This window comes from Manis pentadactyla, chromosome 14 (assembly GCF_030020395.1).
Source record: "Manis pentadactyla isolate mManPen7 chromosome 14, mManPen7.hap1, whole genome shotgun sequence".
Lineage (NCBI taxonomy): Eukaryota > Metazoa > Chordata > Mammalia > Pholidota > Manidae > Manis > Manis pentadactyla.
Window position 1 is genome coordinate 32,041,026 of NC_080032.1, and position 21,063 is coordinate 32,062,088.

The window sequence follows — 21,063 nt, forward strand, 5'->3', positions numbered from 1 at the left end:
TACTGTCTTGAAGGCAGTACTTAGCCAATAAAGGAGAAATGACAACAGTATTCCCCACAAGCCATGTTTAGCGCCACCAATGTGGACCTTGGATGAAGTTTGATCTGAAGACTTATGTTTGTCAAATTGACTTGGGTAAAAGGGGCATAGGTCCATTTTTTTAAGTGACATGTGTTTCATGTTAACTTCCATTTATCGGTTAATCATTGGCTTTAGGGTCTCTGTTACACCCTTGGGCCACTTTCCCGTGTCATGTTACACCAATCACAGCTGATGGCAACTGGGTAAACATGAACCATCCCTATTCACCACCTGCTCTTCTGGATTCACATGCCCCTTGAGTTTGAAAACCCAGAGAATGTTTTGAATGCCTACCTTGCTAATTCAATTACTTATTGCCTAGTCTTAGAACAAGGTATCAGAAGACAAAACGTCCCTTTCTGCCATGAGGGACTGAGCATTTACCACAATGGCTTTGGTGATGCTAATTTTAGGGCTCTGAGGTTTGAAATAAAAAGAGTAGCCATCAAATGACTGAGAAATGGTATCACCTGGCTAGTGAGGCTGACCAAAGATGTCTACCACTAGAAAGATAAATAAGACCTATGTATTTTCCATTTAGCAAAATATAAACTGTGATCAACAGTCTTTACAGAGCCCTTTGTATTGCTATGATTTATTGTTGAGATTTATTGTTGAGGTATCAACCAATGACCAATGAATGATGACATTTAAATAATAAATCCTAAGACAGATATTTTCATGCATCACCATTCATTCCAAGTCTTTGTAATAATGCAAAGCCAGAGTAACCTGGAAGGGGTGAATGCTCGAAGGCACCATCTATCTACCCTGGTTTTTCAATTACAATGACACCATTTACCACGAGTGCAGAGAAACAGCAGATGACAATCTTAGAAATGCCTAGCTTACGTTACTAAGGTATTTGAAAGATTGAAAACATGCTTTGTGTGTGTACGCATCATCTCATTTAAAGGGAGGAGCTCCTGAAGGCATCCTTTGGTCGGCCATGCTGAAGAGCCATGGATTCTTTTGCTCTGGGGAAAGGGTCCCCTTGTTTATTAGTTTGGCAAGTTCTGACTTCCTGATATTTACCTGTGTGTGTAGCGAGAGACTCCAATGTGTCCATACAAATAGACAAAAAGGAAAAGCACCTTGATTTCCAAAGACACAAAACACTTTGATGTTCACAACTCTATGAGCTATGTTAATGTGAGGCTGTAGCTTTGCAGTCTCTCCGAACTTGATCCTCAAATGAAGAGTCACGTTCTGGTTTTGAAATGGTAAAAGAGAGCACATAATAGCGGTCCAGTTAGTAACAGACCCCTGCCAAACCTGCAGAGCAGGGACAGAGCGGGAGGAGCAAGAACTCATGATGACCTAGTGCCACTTAATTCCCATAAAGGGAAACGAGTAACTTCTGAAAGCCGAAAAAGATCGTAACATTAATTCTAGATGTCTTCTCTTTAATTGAAAGTTATCTTCTAAATAAAATATGTACATGCTTTCTCCAGCTCCTTGACCCATCCCTGAGGGTCATACCACTGTGAAAGTTGTATTAGGTATGAAAGGTTGGTGTGTTATTGAGACTATAACTGATCAGAAAATCCGGGGGAAAACCTCAAACAGACCTTCCAGGGGAAGGCAGAGCACACCCACGGTGGGACTTGGACTTCTCTGTGCCTGCCGTGATTTAGAAAAAATTCACCTCTTCTGGTAAAAACTAATGGTCTGTTTCCCACCAGCTCTAGGATTTGGCTGAAACAATGGCGCTCCCTGCCCACACCCCTACACCCTTTTGCTCTGGGCATGACAGACCAACAGGCAGTGAAGGCAAGGGCAGGCCACCACCAGGCTGCTGGGTGAAACAGAATTCATTTACATTTAATCAGAGAAAGGCAAGCCCCCCGCCCCCCACCCCTGCACGCCCAAGCCCGTTTCACAAGCATGGGGATGTCCTTTTACTGGAGTTAAAGTGATACAGATGGGATGTGGTTTCAGAGAAACAGTGACACAAAAGACTTTCCAGATGTGGTTAGAGTCTCTTTAGTGAACGAGTGAGACATAAATACGTTATCTGAGCACTTGACATGCATGCCAAAAATGTTTCCCTTCCACAGATAATGAAACATTTTGGAAGCAGAATAGTCTGTTGATTTGGATAATAAATGAGTCAGTAGCCCCCGTGTGGGACACAACCCAGTTCTTGGAACTGTATCCGTTTATTTCGATTCTGGTTCTAGGTCTTGGACCCTCACTCACAGCCATCATGCAGTACAGGGTAAGATCACACAGTTACTGGCTCATTGAGCCATCTCTGCAATTATTAGATGTATCACTTTATTATTACCCTCTTATCAAAAAGTAAATAACAATCATTTTCTGATGGCTGTCTCATGCACATCCACCTGTCTAACCTCCTACACTACTTTTCGGAGAGTCTGTACATCAGAGCAGTGAAAAGAGAAACCTAGATGTCATTCATTAAGCTTAAAGGTTCAGGACTTTATGGGAGGCCTGAAAGATGCTTTAGGTCCTAAGCTTAGATGAGAAGTGAGTGACGTTGACTCCCTGACAACTGGGGAGATAACTACTTCTTAGTGTCTAACAATGTTGAGAAAGTTCCTTTTGGTCAGAAGAAACTTGGTGTGTGTGTCAGAAAGCAGCTTTCCTGTTTTTGTCCTTCGGAAGCACACACGGTCAGTCCTCGGCAGGTTCAATTAGAACCATGTGTTCCTGGGCAGTGACCGATGAGCTCTGTTTATCCTCAGTGAGACTTCCTGTTATCAACTTTGGTAACAGCCCATCACCCCTGCAAACACAGGGATCCGTGTTATGCTGCTTTTAAGGAACAACAACAAAAAGGCACAAAAGAGAGTAAACTGCATAATCACCAACTTTTAAAGCCTATTCATGGCAGAGTCCAGAAAGCCCCTGGCACTCAGGCATTTGCAGTCTCGCTGGCCCATACGACGGCATCGAAGGGTAAACACTTCCAGATGTTCAGCCTGGGCACAGCCCCCAGGCCCCCATCAGGCTGGCCCCTGGTTGGCAGGAGTGGCCAGCTGGTGTGGTGGCTCCTCTGTCCCTCAGCTAAAGGGTGGCCCGGGCCACACACACACCTACAACCCAGCAGAGGCTCAGTGGGTGGGTGTGAGCCGTGTGTGCATGCATGCAGCATCCCCAACAAACCCCCCCCACCCCATGCTCTCTTTCTCCCTCCAGCTAAAGCTAAAATTGAGCTACCATCCCAGGAACATAACTCCTGCTCCAGAATTCAATCAGCCATCTCCCCTCTTTTAAGTGTTTGGCTTCTGTTAAGAAAAAAATTGAAGCCAACTGAATCCTGACCCCGTAGCAGGAACTTGACTATCAGCTCACATTCAGACATGAGGAGAAAGAAAGAAAAGAGAAAAAAAATGGTTTGGAGTCACTGCTGGCATGAGCACATTTGACTGGCATGTGCGTCAGGAGGGAGAGAAGAAGGGAGACAGAAGCAGAGACAATGAGACTGTTTTCATACTTCTGACCAAAATTTGTGGAGTTTAAGCTTGTTCTTAGAAGCCTTCATTTCTGATAAGCGAGTCAGCCCTTTATTTTGAAGTCTTACCCTTTTTACTTATTCCCACATTGAAATTAAGTAACCCCTCGGTGGGTTAATGGGAAGTAGTTGAAACTTGAGGATTTCAATTTAGTGCAATATTCCGAGTTCCTAGGACATATGAGGGGCTCGTGAGATGTGTCGTAGGGCATACGGGTGTCTAAGGACATACACCCTGTTCTACGGCAGGAAGAAATATTTGTGCTGGTGATACCAACAGAGCGGGTGCAGCCAGTTCTTTCCTTTACGTGAGCATATACTATGGTCCGGCACCAAATGCTGGGGAAACAAAGGAAAAAAGGTAGCCATGACCCAGACTCTCAGGGCATTTTTAATCTCGTGTAAGAAGGCAGAATGAAAAACAGTAATTTCAGATAGTGGCAGGTGCTAAGAAGGAAATAACACATGGGGAAATGGGACAGAGTTGGTGGGGATTTGCAGCTTTAGCCAAGGTGGCCAGGGAAGACCTCACTTGAAAAGGTGAACTGGGCTCAGACCAGCATTATGAGAAAAAGCCGGTCACACTGAGACAGAGCAGGGACATGGGACAAGGGTAATGCCATTGTAAAATCTACTCAGCCGGAGCAAGAAGCCCAGTTTATTCTTTAACTTAATCTATATGCTGTTCTTCCTCTTCTTGCAGCGCCTTAATCAATTAAGTTAACTTTGTAACCAGGAGGAGAGACCTCCAGAGTGTAAATTAACTTATGGGGCTAATAAAGAAGGCTGAGATCTGGGTCAACACAGTAACCCAAATAACTCTATTCTTAAGACAAAGCTTCAAAGGAATTATGAATCAGGTGTATATATCATGCCTTACGCTGACCCGCACCCAAAAGGCCCTGTAAAACCCTAACCCCTAAACCACGCCCCCTCACTGAGGTCACCCGCACTCCCATCTGAGTGTGTACTGTCTTATCAATTGAACTTTCTTGTTGCATAAGCTGATTGCACTTGTCTATCAACTCATTTTCATGATAAAGACAAGAATTCGCTTACTTCCATCTTCAGTGGTAAATGTCTTCACCACTTTGCAATTTCATTCAGCTTTCTAGTCTTAACACAATCCTTTTCTCTGTCCCTGTTTATTTCAGACCAGTAGGGAAGTGGAAGTTCTTGGGACATGATCTCACTCCATGCAGTGCTGTGTGGCTCCCCCAAATTCTGGGGTGGTAGGGATATAATTCCCACACAGTGCAGATCAAGCGGACACTGGATGCCAGGTGACACTGGCTTTAGGAGTTGGCAAGGGATTTGCCCCATGCTGAGCAGGAGTTTAATGAGCTTCCCTTTCCTCCCTCTGCTCTTCCTTGCTCTCTGCTGCCTGCATGGCTGCTGACATTCACTTCCACTCTTGCTTTAATGAATTCCTTTCTTGATGGCTCTTGTTTGACCTGAGAATTCTTTCCCTATCAGAGTCAAGAACCCTCCCCCGCCAGCCCTGAGATTTCACCTACTGCAGGGAGAGACATCCCCAGATGCAGCTGCCTGACAACAATACTAAGATTTAGGGGAAGAGTGTTCCCAGTACAGGCAGGTACAAAGGCCCTGAGGCAGGACTGTTTGGAAGGCATCTGGGAGGGCTGATGGAAGGGATGGTGTGTGAATTGGGTATTGAGGAATGAGTGGGCTTTCCACAGCCAGAGGGCAGGAAGAAGCTGCGAGCGAGATCAGGAGGCCAGGGAGATGCATGTGGGTGGTTCAGCAGCTGTCATGGTCCAGAGAGGCTGGAAGACAAGGTAATGGGTAAGGCTGGGTCAGAGGATGTTGGAGCACATAGCCTAGAAAGGTGGGGGGAGATCATGCAGGGTTTTTGGACCTCCTGGTTTAGGCCATTAATATCTATGTGTTACAGGGAACCCCAGGGGTATCTCTGAGAGTTACACCAAAAAACCATTAGGAGTGGAAGTCAGCATGCTGTCAAACGGTGGACGGCATCTGGAGAGGCTGAAGAGGCATGGTATTTGGCGCTCAGTTTTGAACTTCTATTTATTTGGGGACTATGGAGAAAGCAAAGAGGATGGCCTAGGATGGGAAAAAGAACTAAAGGAATTGTGATCGTTCTGGAAAGAGAAGTAGGCAGAGTGACCAAGTAACAGCTCAATTTCTCCACAGAGGGAGCTCGGCAACTGTTTCCATTTTAGCTCAGAAAAGGTCATGGAAATCAGAGCAGGAAGAACCGAGGATAGTCATAAAAAGTGGATTCAAAGGCTACCAGATGGCTTAACTAAGACAGCCTGCTGGAAACATGGTTCTGTTACACTGAGGGGATGTTCCAGTTGTATTCTGTCCAGAGGCGGAGGCTGGATCACATAATCCCCCAAGTCTGCCCCATCTCCTCCTGCTGGATTGGGGGTTCTTTTTCCTTCCCTCTCTTACCCCTTACCACAGGACATGAGCTGCCTGGTTCACTTACAACCACACCATTTCAGTTACAGGATATCAAGGACAAGAACACTGCCACCCAAGGGGCTTTGCATCCCTGGGAGGGCCTCTGAGACTTAAGCTCCTGTTAGTGGGAACCTCCTAACCCAGGACCAGCTCTGGTTTGATACAGGGGAAGCCCTCAAATCTCTACCAAAAAAAACTGAGGGTGAGGAGGGGAGAAAAAGAAGCCCATGTTTGCCTCAGGGGGAGAGAAGTAGACAGTGAAAAAAAAAAATCGAGTAGTCCAGTTTTGCTTTGGGTCATCTGCTGGTTGCTCTAAAGTGTCAGGCCTGGCTTACGCACAAGCTGTCTTTGGCCTCCAGTGAGCTTTGCTGCACAGAGACTTCGAGACTTCTTGTTGCAATTACCCTCCACACATAACTAAGTCACAAAACCCAGGACTTTTCTCATGCAAAATGTGCCTTAACAACCAGCCAGCTTTAAAAATCAATTACCATCAACTGCTGTTGCCTGAAATTCTAGTCACAGTAGAAAGCTCCCCAGGTTTGAGCGCTCATGAGCACACACACAGACTCCTGGATGGTCAGGCTGGACACAAGCAGGGGCACCATGGGGCTGGCATGTCAAGGGAGAGAAGCCAAGTTGGGCTAACGTTCTCATGGCCTTCGTGAGTGGAGGATGGTGCCGCAAACCCCTGAGCTGGGTCCCCCCACCTGGCCATGAAGGTCTCCGGCCCTGACCCCCATAAAAAATCACCCCCTTGTCCCCTTGTGTCCTTTATTTTTCTCCGCAGCATCTACCATCATGTAATATACTAGGTGTTCTACTTACTTATTACTTGTCTTGTTCCACCGGAATGTAAGCTATGTGTGGGCTGGAAATGATGATTTCTTATTTCTTTTGTTCCCTGTAGTAATAACCCAGGGCTTGACATGTGGTGGGTGTAAAGTATTTGCTCAGTGAATGAATGTGTGGATAAAAAATTCTCCACAGCAGCCTTCCAGGGCAAGGACTGTCATCACCGTTGTATAGAAGATGAAGGGGAAGTTGGAGAGATTTCAGTAACATGCTTTAGACCAGGGCTTCTCAAATATTAATGAGCAAATGAATTACTGGAACTCTTGTTAAAATGCAGATTCTGATTCAGCACGTCTGGGTGGAGCCTGAGAACCTGCATTTCTGCCTTCCTAACTTCCAGGTGATGTGAATGCTAATGCTGATTGTCAGGTGAAATCTACGCATCCAGACAAATCCACATCATGAGGCCTTGCAGGAATCAATAGAGGTTCACAGGGAACCCCAACTTAGTTACTTACCAATTGTGTGACCTTGGCTATCCTGTTGTATGTATCTCTGCTCTCTCACCAAATTATCATGAAGAGTAAATGAATTTGTCCAGGTAAAGTACTTGGTATAGTGCCTCATCTGTAATAAGTTCTTAATAAAATTTTATTATTATTATTATTCCTACTACTATTACTAGTTTTTTAGGCTGACATTAACAGAACCCTAATGGAGTATTATTAACTTATTTTCTACCTTACCAAAATAGAAGAATACATTTATTCTGAGAACAATGACAATGTACATCTGTACCAAAAAGTTAGAAATTTCTGCTGGATATGTAATGAGAATTTTGAGGCAGGTTCCTAGCAATGGCACTGTTGATACTCATATTTTAAATTCTGGTAGTACTGTCCAATTGTTTCTACACCAACAGCATTTGAGAGTGCCCATTTCTCTTCATCTTAATCAACAATAGACATTAACAATCTTTCAGATTTTTGCCAGTTTAATGGGAGAAAAAACCCTCATTTTCTTGAGTCTGCATTGCTCTGATTGCTAGTAAGGCTAATGTATACTTGCCACTAAAATTTCTTCTTTTGAATTTCCCCCCCCTCCCCTCCCAATTTTTATAGTTTTTGGCCTTCTCCTTATTTATGGATTTGTGGAAGTCATTAACATATTCTTTATTAGTTTTGTTAACTATGTTGCAAATACATTCTCCCAAATATCTTTTGGTTTTCTTTATGGAGTATTTTGATCACACAAAAGGTTAACAGCTTTGTGAATTTAGATCTATCAATCTTGATGGGTTCTGGATTTTATGACTTGCTTAAGAAGAACAGCTTTCCCATGCAAAGATTATGAAAATATTTCACTAATTTCTGCTAAACTTTTTTGCATACAACTTTCTAATACATTTTTTTGTTTGTTTGTTTACATGTTTTCTGTAATTTTGTCCAAATGGATAGCCATTTTCTTCCGATCATTTACTGTGAAGGCATTTATACACTTCTGCTGTTTGGGACAATTATTTCCTCAGATATTTTTGCTGCCCTGCTCTCTGCTCTCCGCCTCTCTCTGGGACTCCAGTTACATGTATTTTGGTGTGCTTCATGGTGTCCCACCGGTCTCTGAGGCTTTGCTCATTGCTTTTTATTCTTCTTCCTTTCTGTCCTTTGGATTGGTAGTCTCTACTGACCTGTCATCAAGTTCACTGATTCTTTGTCAGCTCCAATCTGCTATTGAGCCCTTTTAAACATGATTTCTTTTAGTTGCTTAAACATATTTTTAACAGTTGAAGTCCTTGATGGCTAAGTCCCACACCTGGGCTCCTTGGAGACAGCTTCTACTCACGCCTCCTTCTGCTGTACACCATCATTTCCCCTATACCTATCTTTGCACATTTTTTTTTTAAACCTGAACACTTCAGATCAATATTGTAGCAACTCTGGGTTCTTACCCCTCCATTTGCTTGTTTAGTAGCCAGGCCAATTAGACTGGACTAATTCTAGAGTCTTCCTCCTGGAGTGTGTGGCCCCTGATGTCTCTGGTCAGTATTTATTTACACTTGCTTTTATTTTTAAGTCTGGTTTCCAAGGGGTTGTCCTGGGTCAGCGTAGCTTAGTGATCAGTCAATGATTAGTCAGAGGTGGTACATCAACATCTGGGTCCAGTAAGGCTTCCAACCTTAGCTGATGGGCTTGTGGGTGGCTTGAGGGATGCATTCCAAAGTTAGGCAGCTGATGTGCACCCCGGCTTTTACTTTCTGCATTCCCAAGGCCTCCCATTCAGCCAGTTGATTCTCTCAGATTTTTTAGGGAGAGAATGACATCGCTTGGATACTTTTGTTTCTGTCTTTACAAAAAAGGTTATTCATTTCTTATTCTTAAGGCCTCCAACACTACTAAACCCAAGAGACTTGAGCAGGCACTGGTTTCTCCGTCCTCACTCAGCAGAACAGCTTGTGAGGTTTCTGCACAACATGGACATTTCCTTTCGGTTTCTGCTAGACATTTGCCAAGGTGAGGCTTTCCTTCCACACCTTCATTACTGGGAATTAAAAACCACCACCAACACAAATGGACGTTAAATTGGCTTTTGAGAAGCCCTCATCAAGATAATCATCCAGTTCTTTCACTTTTAATCCCTTTAAGATTAATAGAGTGAGTAATGTTAATCAATTTCTTCATGGAGAATCAACCTGGTATTCCTGAATTACATCCTACTTTCCTCGGGATATATTCTTCTAATAGGATTCAATTTGCAAACATTTATTTAGAACTTTTGTGTGTGTTTTCAAAGTGAGTTTAGCCCAGGGTTTCCTTTTTCCTGGGTGAGTGCCCACTCTCCATTTATGGTTTCTTAACCCGGGTTATGTTAATCTTCTAGAACAAGCGGTTCATCTTTTCCTACCCTGTGGAACAGCTGATACAATACAGGAATGACCCATTCCTTGAAAGCTTGGTAGAACTTGCCTGTAGAGCCTCCGGGTCTGACATTTAAGGCTTATGTCTTTGGCTATTCTGACATTTTTCTAAGGTAACTGGTCTAATGGAATTTTTTACTTCATGCATTTCTTTTAGGCTTTTCATATTTGTGGGAATAAGACTGTAAAAATAGCTTATAATTTAAAAGTCTTCCCCATATGGGTGTGGTTCTTTTATCACTTCTAGTGTTGTTTTTTGGCATCACTACTCTTTATTTCCTGATCAAGTTTGTTGTAGGTTTTTGTCTATTTTATTAGGTCAAAAAACCCCTGGCTTCTGGTCTTACTGATATAAAAGACTTTTGTTTCCTATTTCATGGCTTCTGCTTTATCTCCACAGTATCTTCATTAAACTTTCTTAAAGCTGAACTTATTTTATTGTCTCTTTTCTAGCTTTTATGTTGTCAATTTAACTCACTTATTTTTTCATGTTTTCTAGATATAAGTAGTGACGTTTTCCTCTGTGTGGGTTTTGCCTACATCCCATTGGTTTTGATATGAACAAGCTTTCCATGTCTTTCATTTCTAATGTGTTCATCCTTCTCTCTTTGATTTCTTCTTTATCTAAAAAAAGCTAATTGAAATGGTGTCTACAAATTCCCCTGTGGTTATGTTTTTGGCTGGTTGTTTGGCCAATGTGTTGTTAGCGTCCAAGTTTATTGCATTGTGGTCTGGGAATGTGGCCTGTGTTACTTTGGCTTTTAAAATTCTATGGAGATTTGTTTTTGTGGTGTAATACATGGGAAATCTGTGAATGTTTATGTATATCTGAAAAGAATGTGCATTCCCTTATTTATGTATCAGGAACTCTACTAATTGCTCCATATATATTAGCTGCTTCTTTAGCCCATTTTACAGGTGAGAAAAATAAGTTAGAGAGTTTAGGTAACTTCCTCAAGGTGACCAAAAGGTGGCACTATTGAAACCCAGACATTCTAACCCATTCTGTCTTGGTCTCTCTTTCTCTTCCTATGAGATCAGAATTGCTAGTTGCATTATTCAAACACTCATTTTTTATGCCCCCTTGTGTGGTAATTCTTAGGGAAAGTGTATTAAGGTTTCCTGCCATGATTGTGAATGTGTCAGTTCTTCTGGCATTTCTATCAGTTGTTGCTTTATATGTCTTAGCCATGTGGTTAATTACATCAAAGCTGGTTTATGTCACATGTTCTTGGTGGACTATATTCTTAATCCCATGACACGTGGTTAGACAGCCTCTGGTAGTAGAGGGCCTGGCCTTCCCCATTCCTGTCAGGAGACATGGAGGTGTAGGCCCCTCACACAAATGAAGCACCCCAGAAGGAATGATGAACTTGCTGTCATGGGACACGACTGGTGTGAGTGGTCCCTGTCATACTGCCATGACACCCACCTGCTGTAAGCTCTGCCTTCTTGTCTAAGAGTCAGACACAGCCAGTGGAGAACCAGATACTGCCTCCACTGTACATATACACACAGTGACCGTTTCCTCTGTTTGCAATGTACTCTTCACCCTGGGTGAACTCCTACATATCCTCTAAGCCCTGACTCGAAGAGCCTGCTTCATGAAACACTTCCTGCCCTCCCCAGGGTGGGCTTTATGCCACTGTGCCATCCCTGGGGCTGGGCATGCTCCATTATTGCATCTGTTATATGGGATTGCAATTACATTTCCCAGATCTGCTTCCTGCAATACTGAATTTCTGGGCATGCTGTGTGACTTATTTCTCTTCTCAGAGACTGGCACATAACTGGTGCTTTCTCTACCAGTGTTTGCAGAAAGGATCCAGATCGACTATTACCTGTGATGATTCATTCCGCATGGACTAGAGAAGTGTGTCATGCTTCCCTCTCTCTCACCCTCTTATTTTTACAGTTAGTCCAACGTGGCTTCCTGGTGGGCACTACGTTCATAGTAGCCCAGGTTTTTGCTGAGCTGTGAGGTCAGCAAGTCCCTGGGGCTGCACAAAACCCTGACAGGTGGGAGGCAATGGAAACTGATGTCTTTCCTCAGATCACTACCATGGTTCTGTTTCTAAATAAAACACAAGCAGGGCGGAGGAGCACAGAATATTTCCCACAAGGAGAGAAGATCATGAACCATGGCCGGGAGCAGGAAGTAGTCCCTGCACTAGGTTCTCTATAAAAATCTCTCCCTGTCAGCAAAGGCACTCTCCACTTGGACAGCCGGGCCTTCGGGAACCCTTTGGGACAAAACCAAAGACTCTTTGGTGAAACCTAGTGGCAGGTCTGTCCTGCCCAGGGACCCCAGCTGAGCCCTGGAGACTCATGAGTGAATTCTGCACCAACAGTTGGAAAACTGTGCCACCTGCTCCAGGCCAGAGGGGGGTGACAGCCCAGAAGCCATGGGACCAGCATGCTCACCCTCAGCATTCCATACACGATGCCCATAGGCATTCTTACAGGGAGAAACGATTGGAGGGTCTGGGGAGGCAGGCAGGTCCTCCCTCAGTGCCTGTATGTGCCTCTGGGCTTCAGTTTGCTGAACAGGGAGCTGGCACCTGGCTGCACCGTAGCCTGTCTGGGGCTGGGGAATCGGGGTGGCTGAGAGTGGAAGTGGGGAGGGAATGTCACCAGGCCTTAGGGTCACCTCCTGGTGCAAGAGAGGCACTGGGCATCAGTTCTCCAGAGAGGAGCAAGTTCATCTTGCACTGTGCTGCTTAAATCCCCAGGATGAAGCCCAGGCTCTGGTCAAAGTCCCAGAAGGTTAAAGCAGGACTTCTCGAGCTTTGTGAGCCATGCCTGGCCCTGCAAGCATTCCCAGGCTCTGCTGAGGTAGGGAGGGGTGGAGGCTGGGGACCATGCTGGTGCAGGACGCCCTTATCTCAGCCCATGGGCTTCAGGGCAGAGGTGTGCTGCCCGGGCTCTTGTGAGCAGGTACCAGAAGCTTGCTCATCATTGCATCACATTGTGCACTGGTGTTCACGTTCTGTGCCTCCACAGACAGCCAGTGACAAGAACAAGGGCCCCAACCCACTTGGTGAGATCTGACAGTGAAACTGACCTCCCATTCCCTGAAAATGCCATAGGCCCCTGGCCACAGGCTTGTGTATCCAGCTGAGGGCTTGGCCATCCTTGAGAACCCTGATACACTTTGTAAAAATCCTAAACACAGTTCTGAAAATCCAAAGGACTTGCTACCTAGCACTCAAAGAACAGACAGCAGCCCACTCACATCCCCTGGGTGTTGGGGGTCCGCTGGGCTAGGCGGGGAGGGACGGTTCTGCAGCTGCTCAGGACTCTTCTAATGCCTTCCAGGTAAGCTGGCTGTTTACAAATGTGCCCCAAAGTCCACTCTGGTGGTTTTCCCTTGGCTAGTAAAGAGCAAAAGGGATGTATTCCGTTCTGAGGCCCCTTCAGAATCTGAGTTACTTGCATTCCCTGCTTTGGTCAATAATTTTGTCCCTGGGGAGAAAACTCCCCCCACAGCACTACAATGTCTACGTGAACAACTTTCAGAGCATGTGCTGGGTGAGGAGGGCCTTCCCAGGCATCGGAGAAGCGGGGAAGGTGGGATGGCTGACAGCACTTCAGAGGGCAGATGGGCCCGCGGCTCTGCAACCCCACACCGGGGTCAAATGGTGGCCCCTTGGCTGGGAACACAGGGTGAGCTCTGTCTCAGCAGAGCTCACAGACACGGTGCTTCATGGAGCATGAATAGAATACGGTGAGGGCTGGAAGTCACTGAGCAGGCCACTCAGGGGTGGCCAGTTCCATGTCCAACCTTCTCCTGGTCCAGGTGCTCAGCCCACATGACCAGGAGGACAGTGATGCTTGGATGACTGCCATCGTGTCACACCTGCCAGCCTCCTGTGGGCAGCACTCCCTTAAGCTGCGGGCTTGCGTGTGGCACGGGCCCTGGGCCCTGCTTCCCTGATTATCTAATCACCACCAAGGGAGAGGCTGTCCCTCTGTCTGGTGAGCTGCCCCTCACATGCCCACATAAAGGGTGCACGATCCTCTCAGCATGGCCTGTATGCACTGTCCTTGTGTAGTGACTCTCCCAAGCTTCCTGCACAAGCCCTGGAGGGGGATGCACCCACTGTGTGAGCCTCAGGCGCTCTGAGGCAACTTTTGTCAGTGTGGAACTTTTCCTGAATTCATGCAGAAACAATAAACAGCTCTGATTTATACCATGGATTTTTTTCTCCCAGTCCACAAATACCTACTGAGCATATATTATATGCCAAGCTTGCATTAGGCCCTGAGATACAGCAAACAGACAGGTAGAAATCCCTGCCCACACACTGTCAGGGCCAAGCAGGGGCAGGTAAACTGGCCAAGTAAGAAAATACAGGAGTCATCTGGCAAGGGAGGTGATGGTGAAGGGGGGCAGGGCAGGGAGGGTCACCCTGAGAAGGCACACCTGAGTGAGCAACTGAAGGAGGTGAGAGGCATGTTACGGGGCTACCTGGCAGGACATCCTGTGCTCTGGGACCAGCCAGGTGGCAGCATGGCAGGAGAGGGCAGAGTGGCGAGGAAGACAAACTGGGGCCAGACAGAGACAGGAGAGGGGCTGTGAGGCTAGCTGATGCTGGTGGAATTTGGGGGGTGGGTGCTGAGCAGAGGAGTGACAGGGCCCGACCTACCTTTGGGAAGGCTCGCTGTGCTGCTGAGTCAAAAACAGACTGCAGGGGGGCCAGGGCAGAGGCAGGGGTACCAGGGAGGGGTGCCACAATAACCTGGATGGCCAGTGATGGTGCCTGGGCCCAGCTGCCAGTGAAGGTGTAAAAAGTGGTTATGTTCTGATTTGCTATGGCGACGGAGATGCTGGGTTTGCTGGAGGATTAGACATGTGTGACCTGAGCAGCCGCAAGGGTTGAGCAGCTATTTGCTGAGATGCAGAGGGTTGTGGGAGGAGCAGGTTTGGAAGGGCACAGTTGAGAGTTCAGGAGTCTTGGATGAGACTGGGATTCCTATTAGGCATCCAGGTAGAGATGGCCTGAAGGTAGCTGAGTATCAAGTCTGGGCTCACAGGAGATAGCTGGGCTGGAGGGAAACATCTAGTGCCATCAGCACAGACTGAATATAAGGCCAGGAGTCTGGGTGAGATCTCTGGGACCGAGTGTAGGGAAAAGGAGACCTTGGGCCCTGTAGAAATTTGGGAGATGAGGAGCAGAGCCAGTGAGAGAGCAGAAACCAAGGGAATGTGATGTCCTGGAGCCGAGGAGAAGGTTTCAAAGAGCAGGAATGACCACATGCTAGTGATCAAGCTTCCCTTGACCCCAAATCATCTCCAGTGGACTTAGGATCAAGTAGGGTGGCATTTTCTGCATATAAACTAGAGTTTCAATCTGAATTTATGTCTTATGAACCAATCCTCCATCTTCCAAGCATCAGTGGCCTTTTGAGGATCCTTATGAATGCTGTGGACCTTCCCTCAGAAAAATGCATTCGGAAACCCACAAGACTACAAGCAGTTGCTGGGGGTTCTCAGAGCCAGTAAAGTCTACCCCACAAGTCAGGTTCATAACTAAACCTTCCCCATCCCTGAAGAGGTCTTCTGGCAGCAAACTGTCAATGTAGAAATTCAGGTAGACTAAAACTGAATGGGTGGGCTCCAGTCTGAAAGCAACAGTGATGACAGAGAACTCACCACAACCTCCTGGATGTGAAACATCTCTGCACCTCCAGGTGACAGTCGACTGGGGAAAGAGATGCTGACAGATGAGCTGGGAAGGGTGCTTGGCCCGGTGTTATAGACCTGCGGGTGTGAGGCACACACAGCAAGTGTCAGTGGAAATTCAGATCTTCATTTCATGTCCTGCAAAGTGTGCTCTAAAATTATTTGATGCACTGAGACTCTAGGGCTTGGGATCAAGAAGGGCATGACTTGAAGTATCAAATGATGGGAGAGTCCAGTGAAATAAAAATCCTAATACGCATTGGAAAAAAACCCCAAACCTTCAAATGACATTCTCTCCTGGCATTTTCATGTCTGCTTCCTGCTAAAAATTATATTTTTTATATGCCTAGAAATTTACTCAAAGACAATTTCACTTGGTGGGAATTCAGACATAATCTAGTCCAGTGGTTCTCAAACTTTAGCATATATCAGAAGAGCCAGATAGGCTCTTGTTAAAACAGATTCGGGGGAGGTATAGGTCTGGCAGGGAGGTAGTAGGGCTGAGGGATTTGCATTCTAGTAAGTTCCCAGGAGATGCTGATGCTGTTGGCCCAGAAAACTTACTTTGAGAACCTCTGATCTAGTTCAATCCCTTTTCTTTTATGTTAGAGGTAACTGAAACCCTCACAGATAAAGTGGGTTGCCTCAAAACCAAGTTAGATGGCTTACAGAAAGGGTTGCTTTTACTACACTATCCAGCTGATTTGGTTTCTCTGCAACTTGTAGCTGAACACTTGCTAATATTGTTCCACGACATCTGTACACCTCTTTTCTGTCCCAGCATTTGGTCCCGTACAACTTTATCCATCTTATTCCCCACATTTCCAGGACTTTCTGTCTCCAGTGGCTCATTATCTCCTGAGGAATGAGAGAGAAAATGGCAACCACTGAGAGGCCAATCAGAGAAGGAGATGGAAAGCTGAGCATTGAACTCAAAGAAGAAATGGGCTGTGAAGGAGAATAGAAAGATGGGTCAGTGTATAGAGACAGAATGTAGATTAATGGTTGCTTCAGGCTGGGGTAGCAGGAATGGGGAGTGTGGTGGGCAGAATGGCTTCCCAAAGATGTCCATGTCCTAATCTGCGGAAGCTGTGATACACTGTTACCTGGCAAAGGGGAATTGAGGTTGCTAATCAGCTGACCTTAAAGAGACTGTCTTGGACTACCCAGGTGGGTGCACTGTGATCACGAGGGTCCTTTAACAGGGAAGAGGGCAACAGAGAGCCAGAATCAGGGAGATGTACTGCAAGAACGACTCAGCTGGCCATTGCTGGCTTTGAAGATGAAGGGGGCCATGAGCCAAAGATCGTAGCCCCCTGTGGGATCTGGAAAAGGCAAGAAAATAGATCCTCCCCTTGAGCCTCCAGAAGGGACTGCAGCCCTGCCCAAACTCTCATTTTAGCCAGTGAGACCTACTTTGGACTTCTGACCCCCAGAATCATAAGAAAATAAATTTTGTTCTTTTAAGCCACTAAGTTGGTGGCAACTTGTTAGAGCAGCAACAGGAAACAGATACTGGGAATGACTGTAGGTCTGAGTTCCTTTTTTGGGTGATGAGAATGTTTTAAACTTAGATTGTGGCCATGCCTGCACAATTTACCTGACATCACTGAATTGTACACTTTAATAGGTGAACTTTAAAGTGTATGCAAATGATATCTCAATAAAGATGTTATTCTTTAAAAAAAAAAAAAAAAGGATCTGGGCAAGACAGAGGAAGAGAGAACTGCTGCCCAGTGGCCTAGAGACGAGAAAGAATTCAGGGATTTGAGGCACCTCTGGGGCTGAGGTCAGAAGGGCAGGGCCAGGAGGCGGGCAGGGAATCCAACCCGGTCTGCACAGAGGACAAAACGTGTAAGGGTCTAGCTCCAGCCAGCAGTTCCTTGGAAAACCGTGCCTTCGATTTTTTGCAGTAGTTGGTTCTGCTTCAAAGAACACACAAAAAATGAATAGAGCAAAAGAGGGATTGCTGCCAACTCTTGATTAAATAGGAACAAAATTCACCAAAGACAACAACCGTCAGACACAAGAAAAGGACGGAATATCCAGCCACAACTGAAACCACCATTTGAAGTGAAACGTGAGAGCACATAATTGAAAAGAAATCCTATTTAAAGGTGTGTGGGGGAAGGAAAGAAGGAAATGATTTTGATTTCCATGACTTATCAGAGCCAGATGGATGGGAGAGCTTGTATTACCCTATTTATTTATTTTTAACTAATGGCTTAACATTTGATTCTCTGCAAATGTTCTTGTGCAACATCTGCATTATTTTTCATCATTATATTTCAGGTGAGGGGAAATGGTTGATTGTTGGCCCCCCAAAAAAGAAAGAAAGCCTTTCAATGGTCAAAAACAATTTTTTATGTCTGTTAAGAAAATTCTGCTGAAATGTAAAAACCAGGCCCAAAACTAGTTTTTCTGCATTTCAACTGTCTGCATCTGCAGTCTTTAGACAATTATGTTGCTTTTTGAATAATAGCTTTTAAAAGACACAGAAAAATTGCTTTATATGGAGAGCCTGGTGCTCTTCGTCAGGGACGATGTTGTCAATATAAGGAGACAAAGAGGGTTTTGTCCGCACTCCTAACTCCATCCTCCCCACCATCTCCACCTCTTGGTCATTATCACCATCAACGTGGTCAGTGGGCTTCCTGTAGGACGGTCATAATAATGACCATTATACCAGAAAATGAGGCGCTGGAGAATTCTCAAGGAAGCTGTCAGCTTTGCTAATGCAGGAGGATCTCCTTGTAATCAGTGACACACTATCCACCTTTCAGACCCCGCCACCTCTCTTAATCCTGCACAGAATACTGTACTTCCTCAGGTAACTGATAATCAGGAGGTGTACCTGCAGGGCATGCCTTCACTCATTCCCGCCCTGTTATTGAGCCCGCATCCTGTATCAGGTCAGATGTGGAGACAGCTCTTTGCCTGAATACCAAATTTCAAGCTCCCTGCACAAATGCCTTTCAAGAGACCGACTGATCACATGCCCCAAACTTTCTTCCCTGATTTCTTTCTTTGCTTGCCTTCTTTTCTTTCTCTCTTTTGATAAGAACACTTTAGTATCTTTTACATAGCTTGCTATTCCTTTTGCCTTCTTCTTCTAACACCTACACCCTCTTCATTACACAGAGAGTATCATTTGAGCCCTCTAAATAATTTTCTTGACTGTAGCTTTTATTGTAAGATACCTCAAACTATAAGAGTAGGTATGTAATTAAAACTAAAGTGATTTAAGTAAGATGAAATAACTATCTGATCTTTATCTGTTTTCTATTCAATGACAAAAAGCAATGGAGAAAAATTAACTAAGTCTGAGAAGCAATTCAGAAACACAGAGGTCCTATTCACAGCCATCCTGCTAAGGTCTCAAAGCAAGTCTGCCCCAGCTCCCCCTTCTTCCCTGTAAATCATCATGGGGTGTGACAGCTGGGGCTTAGCTGCTCGGAGACGCATCCTCTCTAGGCTGGGGGCATCTGTGTGTTATCTATCATGCTTGTGGAGGTGTCTTGCATGGGAGAATGCTTTGGAGAGAGGAAGACCATTGTCTGTGGGAGCCCCCACATGTTTTACTGCCTCGTTCTCTGGACCCTTACCCTGTCATTATTCGTCATTCCCTTGGTCCACCTAGGAATAGCCACAGGGGCAGAAAACAATAATAATTTGGCTACAATAGTGAATGCCAGAATGGACAGCATATTTTAGGGTGGGGATGGAGTGGGGCAGGGACAGCATCTTGCAGAGGGAGGTGGAGAGGGTGCAGGGACAGCATCTTGTGGGGGGGTGGAGTGGGTGCAGGGACAGCATCTTGTGGGGGGTGGAGTGGGGGCAGGGACAGCATCTTGTGGGGGGTGGAGTGGGGGCAGGGACAGCATCTTGTGGGGGGTGGAGTGGGGGCAGGGACAGCATCTTGTGGGGGGTGGAGTGGGGGCAGAGACAGCATCCTGTGGGGGTGGTGAGTGGGGGCAGGGACAGCAACCTCTCCACTGGGGCAGAGCAGGGGCAGCCCTGGGATGTGGAATGGACACCACTGTGCACATGGGTGCGGCAGGCCCAGCTCCTCCTGTACTCCATGTACAGCTCCTGGTAGGGCGCTGGGCGATACAGGGTGTGCGGTCAAGGTCTGACAGTGCTGTCCCAGCTCTGGGCTCTGCTGGGTGTCCTCTCCCATGTGGTCTGACATTTCCCTGGTTTGCCAGTTAAGGAGAATGGACTGGACCATGCTGGGGTCCCTGTAGCTTTATACTCAGAGATTCCCATGCTGAACAGTGCTGGCCTAGATCTGTACTTTAGGGAGGTGGTCAGCAAACTATGACCTGCAGGCCAAACTGCTTTTGCTCTGCAGTGGCATGGCTGAATAGAGACCACATGGCCCACGAAGCCTCAAGTACTTACCCTCTGGCCCTTGTCAGGAAAGGTTTGCCCCCCGTGGGTTCAGAGTGGGAACAGTGTCCTTCATGATGTCCACAGTCCACATGGAGTGGACCTTTGGGAAACGAAGGGGAGAGAGAGCCACTCCCTGTGAGGGGCAGCATGGCCCTCCCATGGGGAGTCACCTGTGCCCACCCTGCTCTGCTCTGGCAAAGCCACAGTGCTGACAGGCTGTCCCTCTGCGGGAGGAGTGGGCTTCTGGCTAGGTCAGCACGGAGAACCCCAGGGGGGAGGGGACATGGCAAATCCTCCAGGCTGCCCTGCCCATAAAGGATGGTGGGGAAACAAAGGGGGTCCTTTGGGCCATCAGGCTGGGCTCTGGCCTGGGTCTCAGTGCCCAGAGGCCTTCCTGGGGAAAGCTGGTGTTTATCATGTAGCTCTCCTTCACAGACAGAGGTCTAAACAGCAGAGTACCAGATGGGGAGGGATTCTGAATGTGGTTACAGAAAGTACGCGCGCGCTCGCTCGCTCGCTCACTCACTCACTCACTCTCCAGCCATTCAGTCTATAAGACTTTCTCCTGGAAAAGGCCTGGCCCTTTAACTGCCTTTCAGCAGAAGGCAGATCCCCTGGGCCCTTCCATGGGCCCCCAATGACAGAGACAGTCTCTGGGGTTGAGGGTACCTGAAGCGTGACGTTGAGGGGCTGGAAATGACACTCCAGGTCATCCAGCTGAATGAAGTTGGATGCATCCACAGACTCGCCGTACAGAAAGGATGACGGAGACATGATTCTGAAAGAGAAAAGAGTGAAATCCATTATCCCAACCCCAAGGCCAAGCAACCCGGCTCACTGCTGTCCTGGGAACCCAAGCATCTGTCTCCGTTTAACCCAGAACCTGGCTCCCTCCTGTGTCTTCCCCCAAATGCTTCTCTTCTGGAACTGTTACTTCTTTCTCCTGCAAATGGACACAGCCAGAGCTGTTTGCTAAACAGACATTCTAGCCTTGTCCTCGTATATCAAATCAATAAGCTACATATACAAAAATGCACAGGGATTGCATTTCTAAAATGAGGAAGAAGACTTCGGGACCTGCGATGTCAGCTTTTATTTAAACTTGATTATAAAATTATGCATGTTGTGCTTTATCACTGGAAAAGCATTTTATGGGTTGAGAAGATTACGGCAAGTTTTTAAAAATTAAAATTAAACAAAGTGTATGTTTGGCATCCTAACCTCTGCTCTGTGACAAATTCATTTAAAAAAATTTAAGTT

The 21,063-nt window shown here is 46.2% G+C and overlaps 1 protein-coding gene across 1 annotated transcript in view; it reads right to left on the reverse strand.

Moving 5' to 3' along the window:
* The window catches only part of ITGA9 (integrin subunit alpha 9), a 323,579-nt gene that overhangs the window by 37,001 nt on the left and 265,515 nt on the right, over nt 1–21,063 (reverse strand). The window contains exons 22-23 of the mRNA XM_036921609.2: nt 20,473–20,581; nt 15,379–15,486 (exon numbers count right to left, since the gene is read on the reverse strand). Of these exons, the coding sequence (XP_036777504.2) occupies nt 15,379–15,486; nt 20,473–20,581 (217 nt within the window). The remainder of the gene's footprint in view (nt 1–15,378; nt 15,487–20,472; nt 20,582–21,063) is intronic.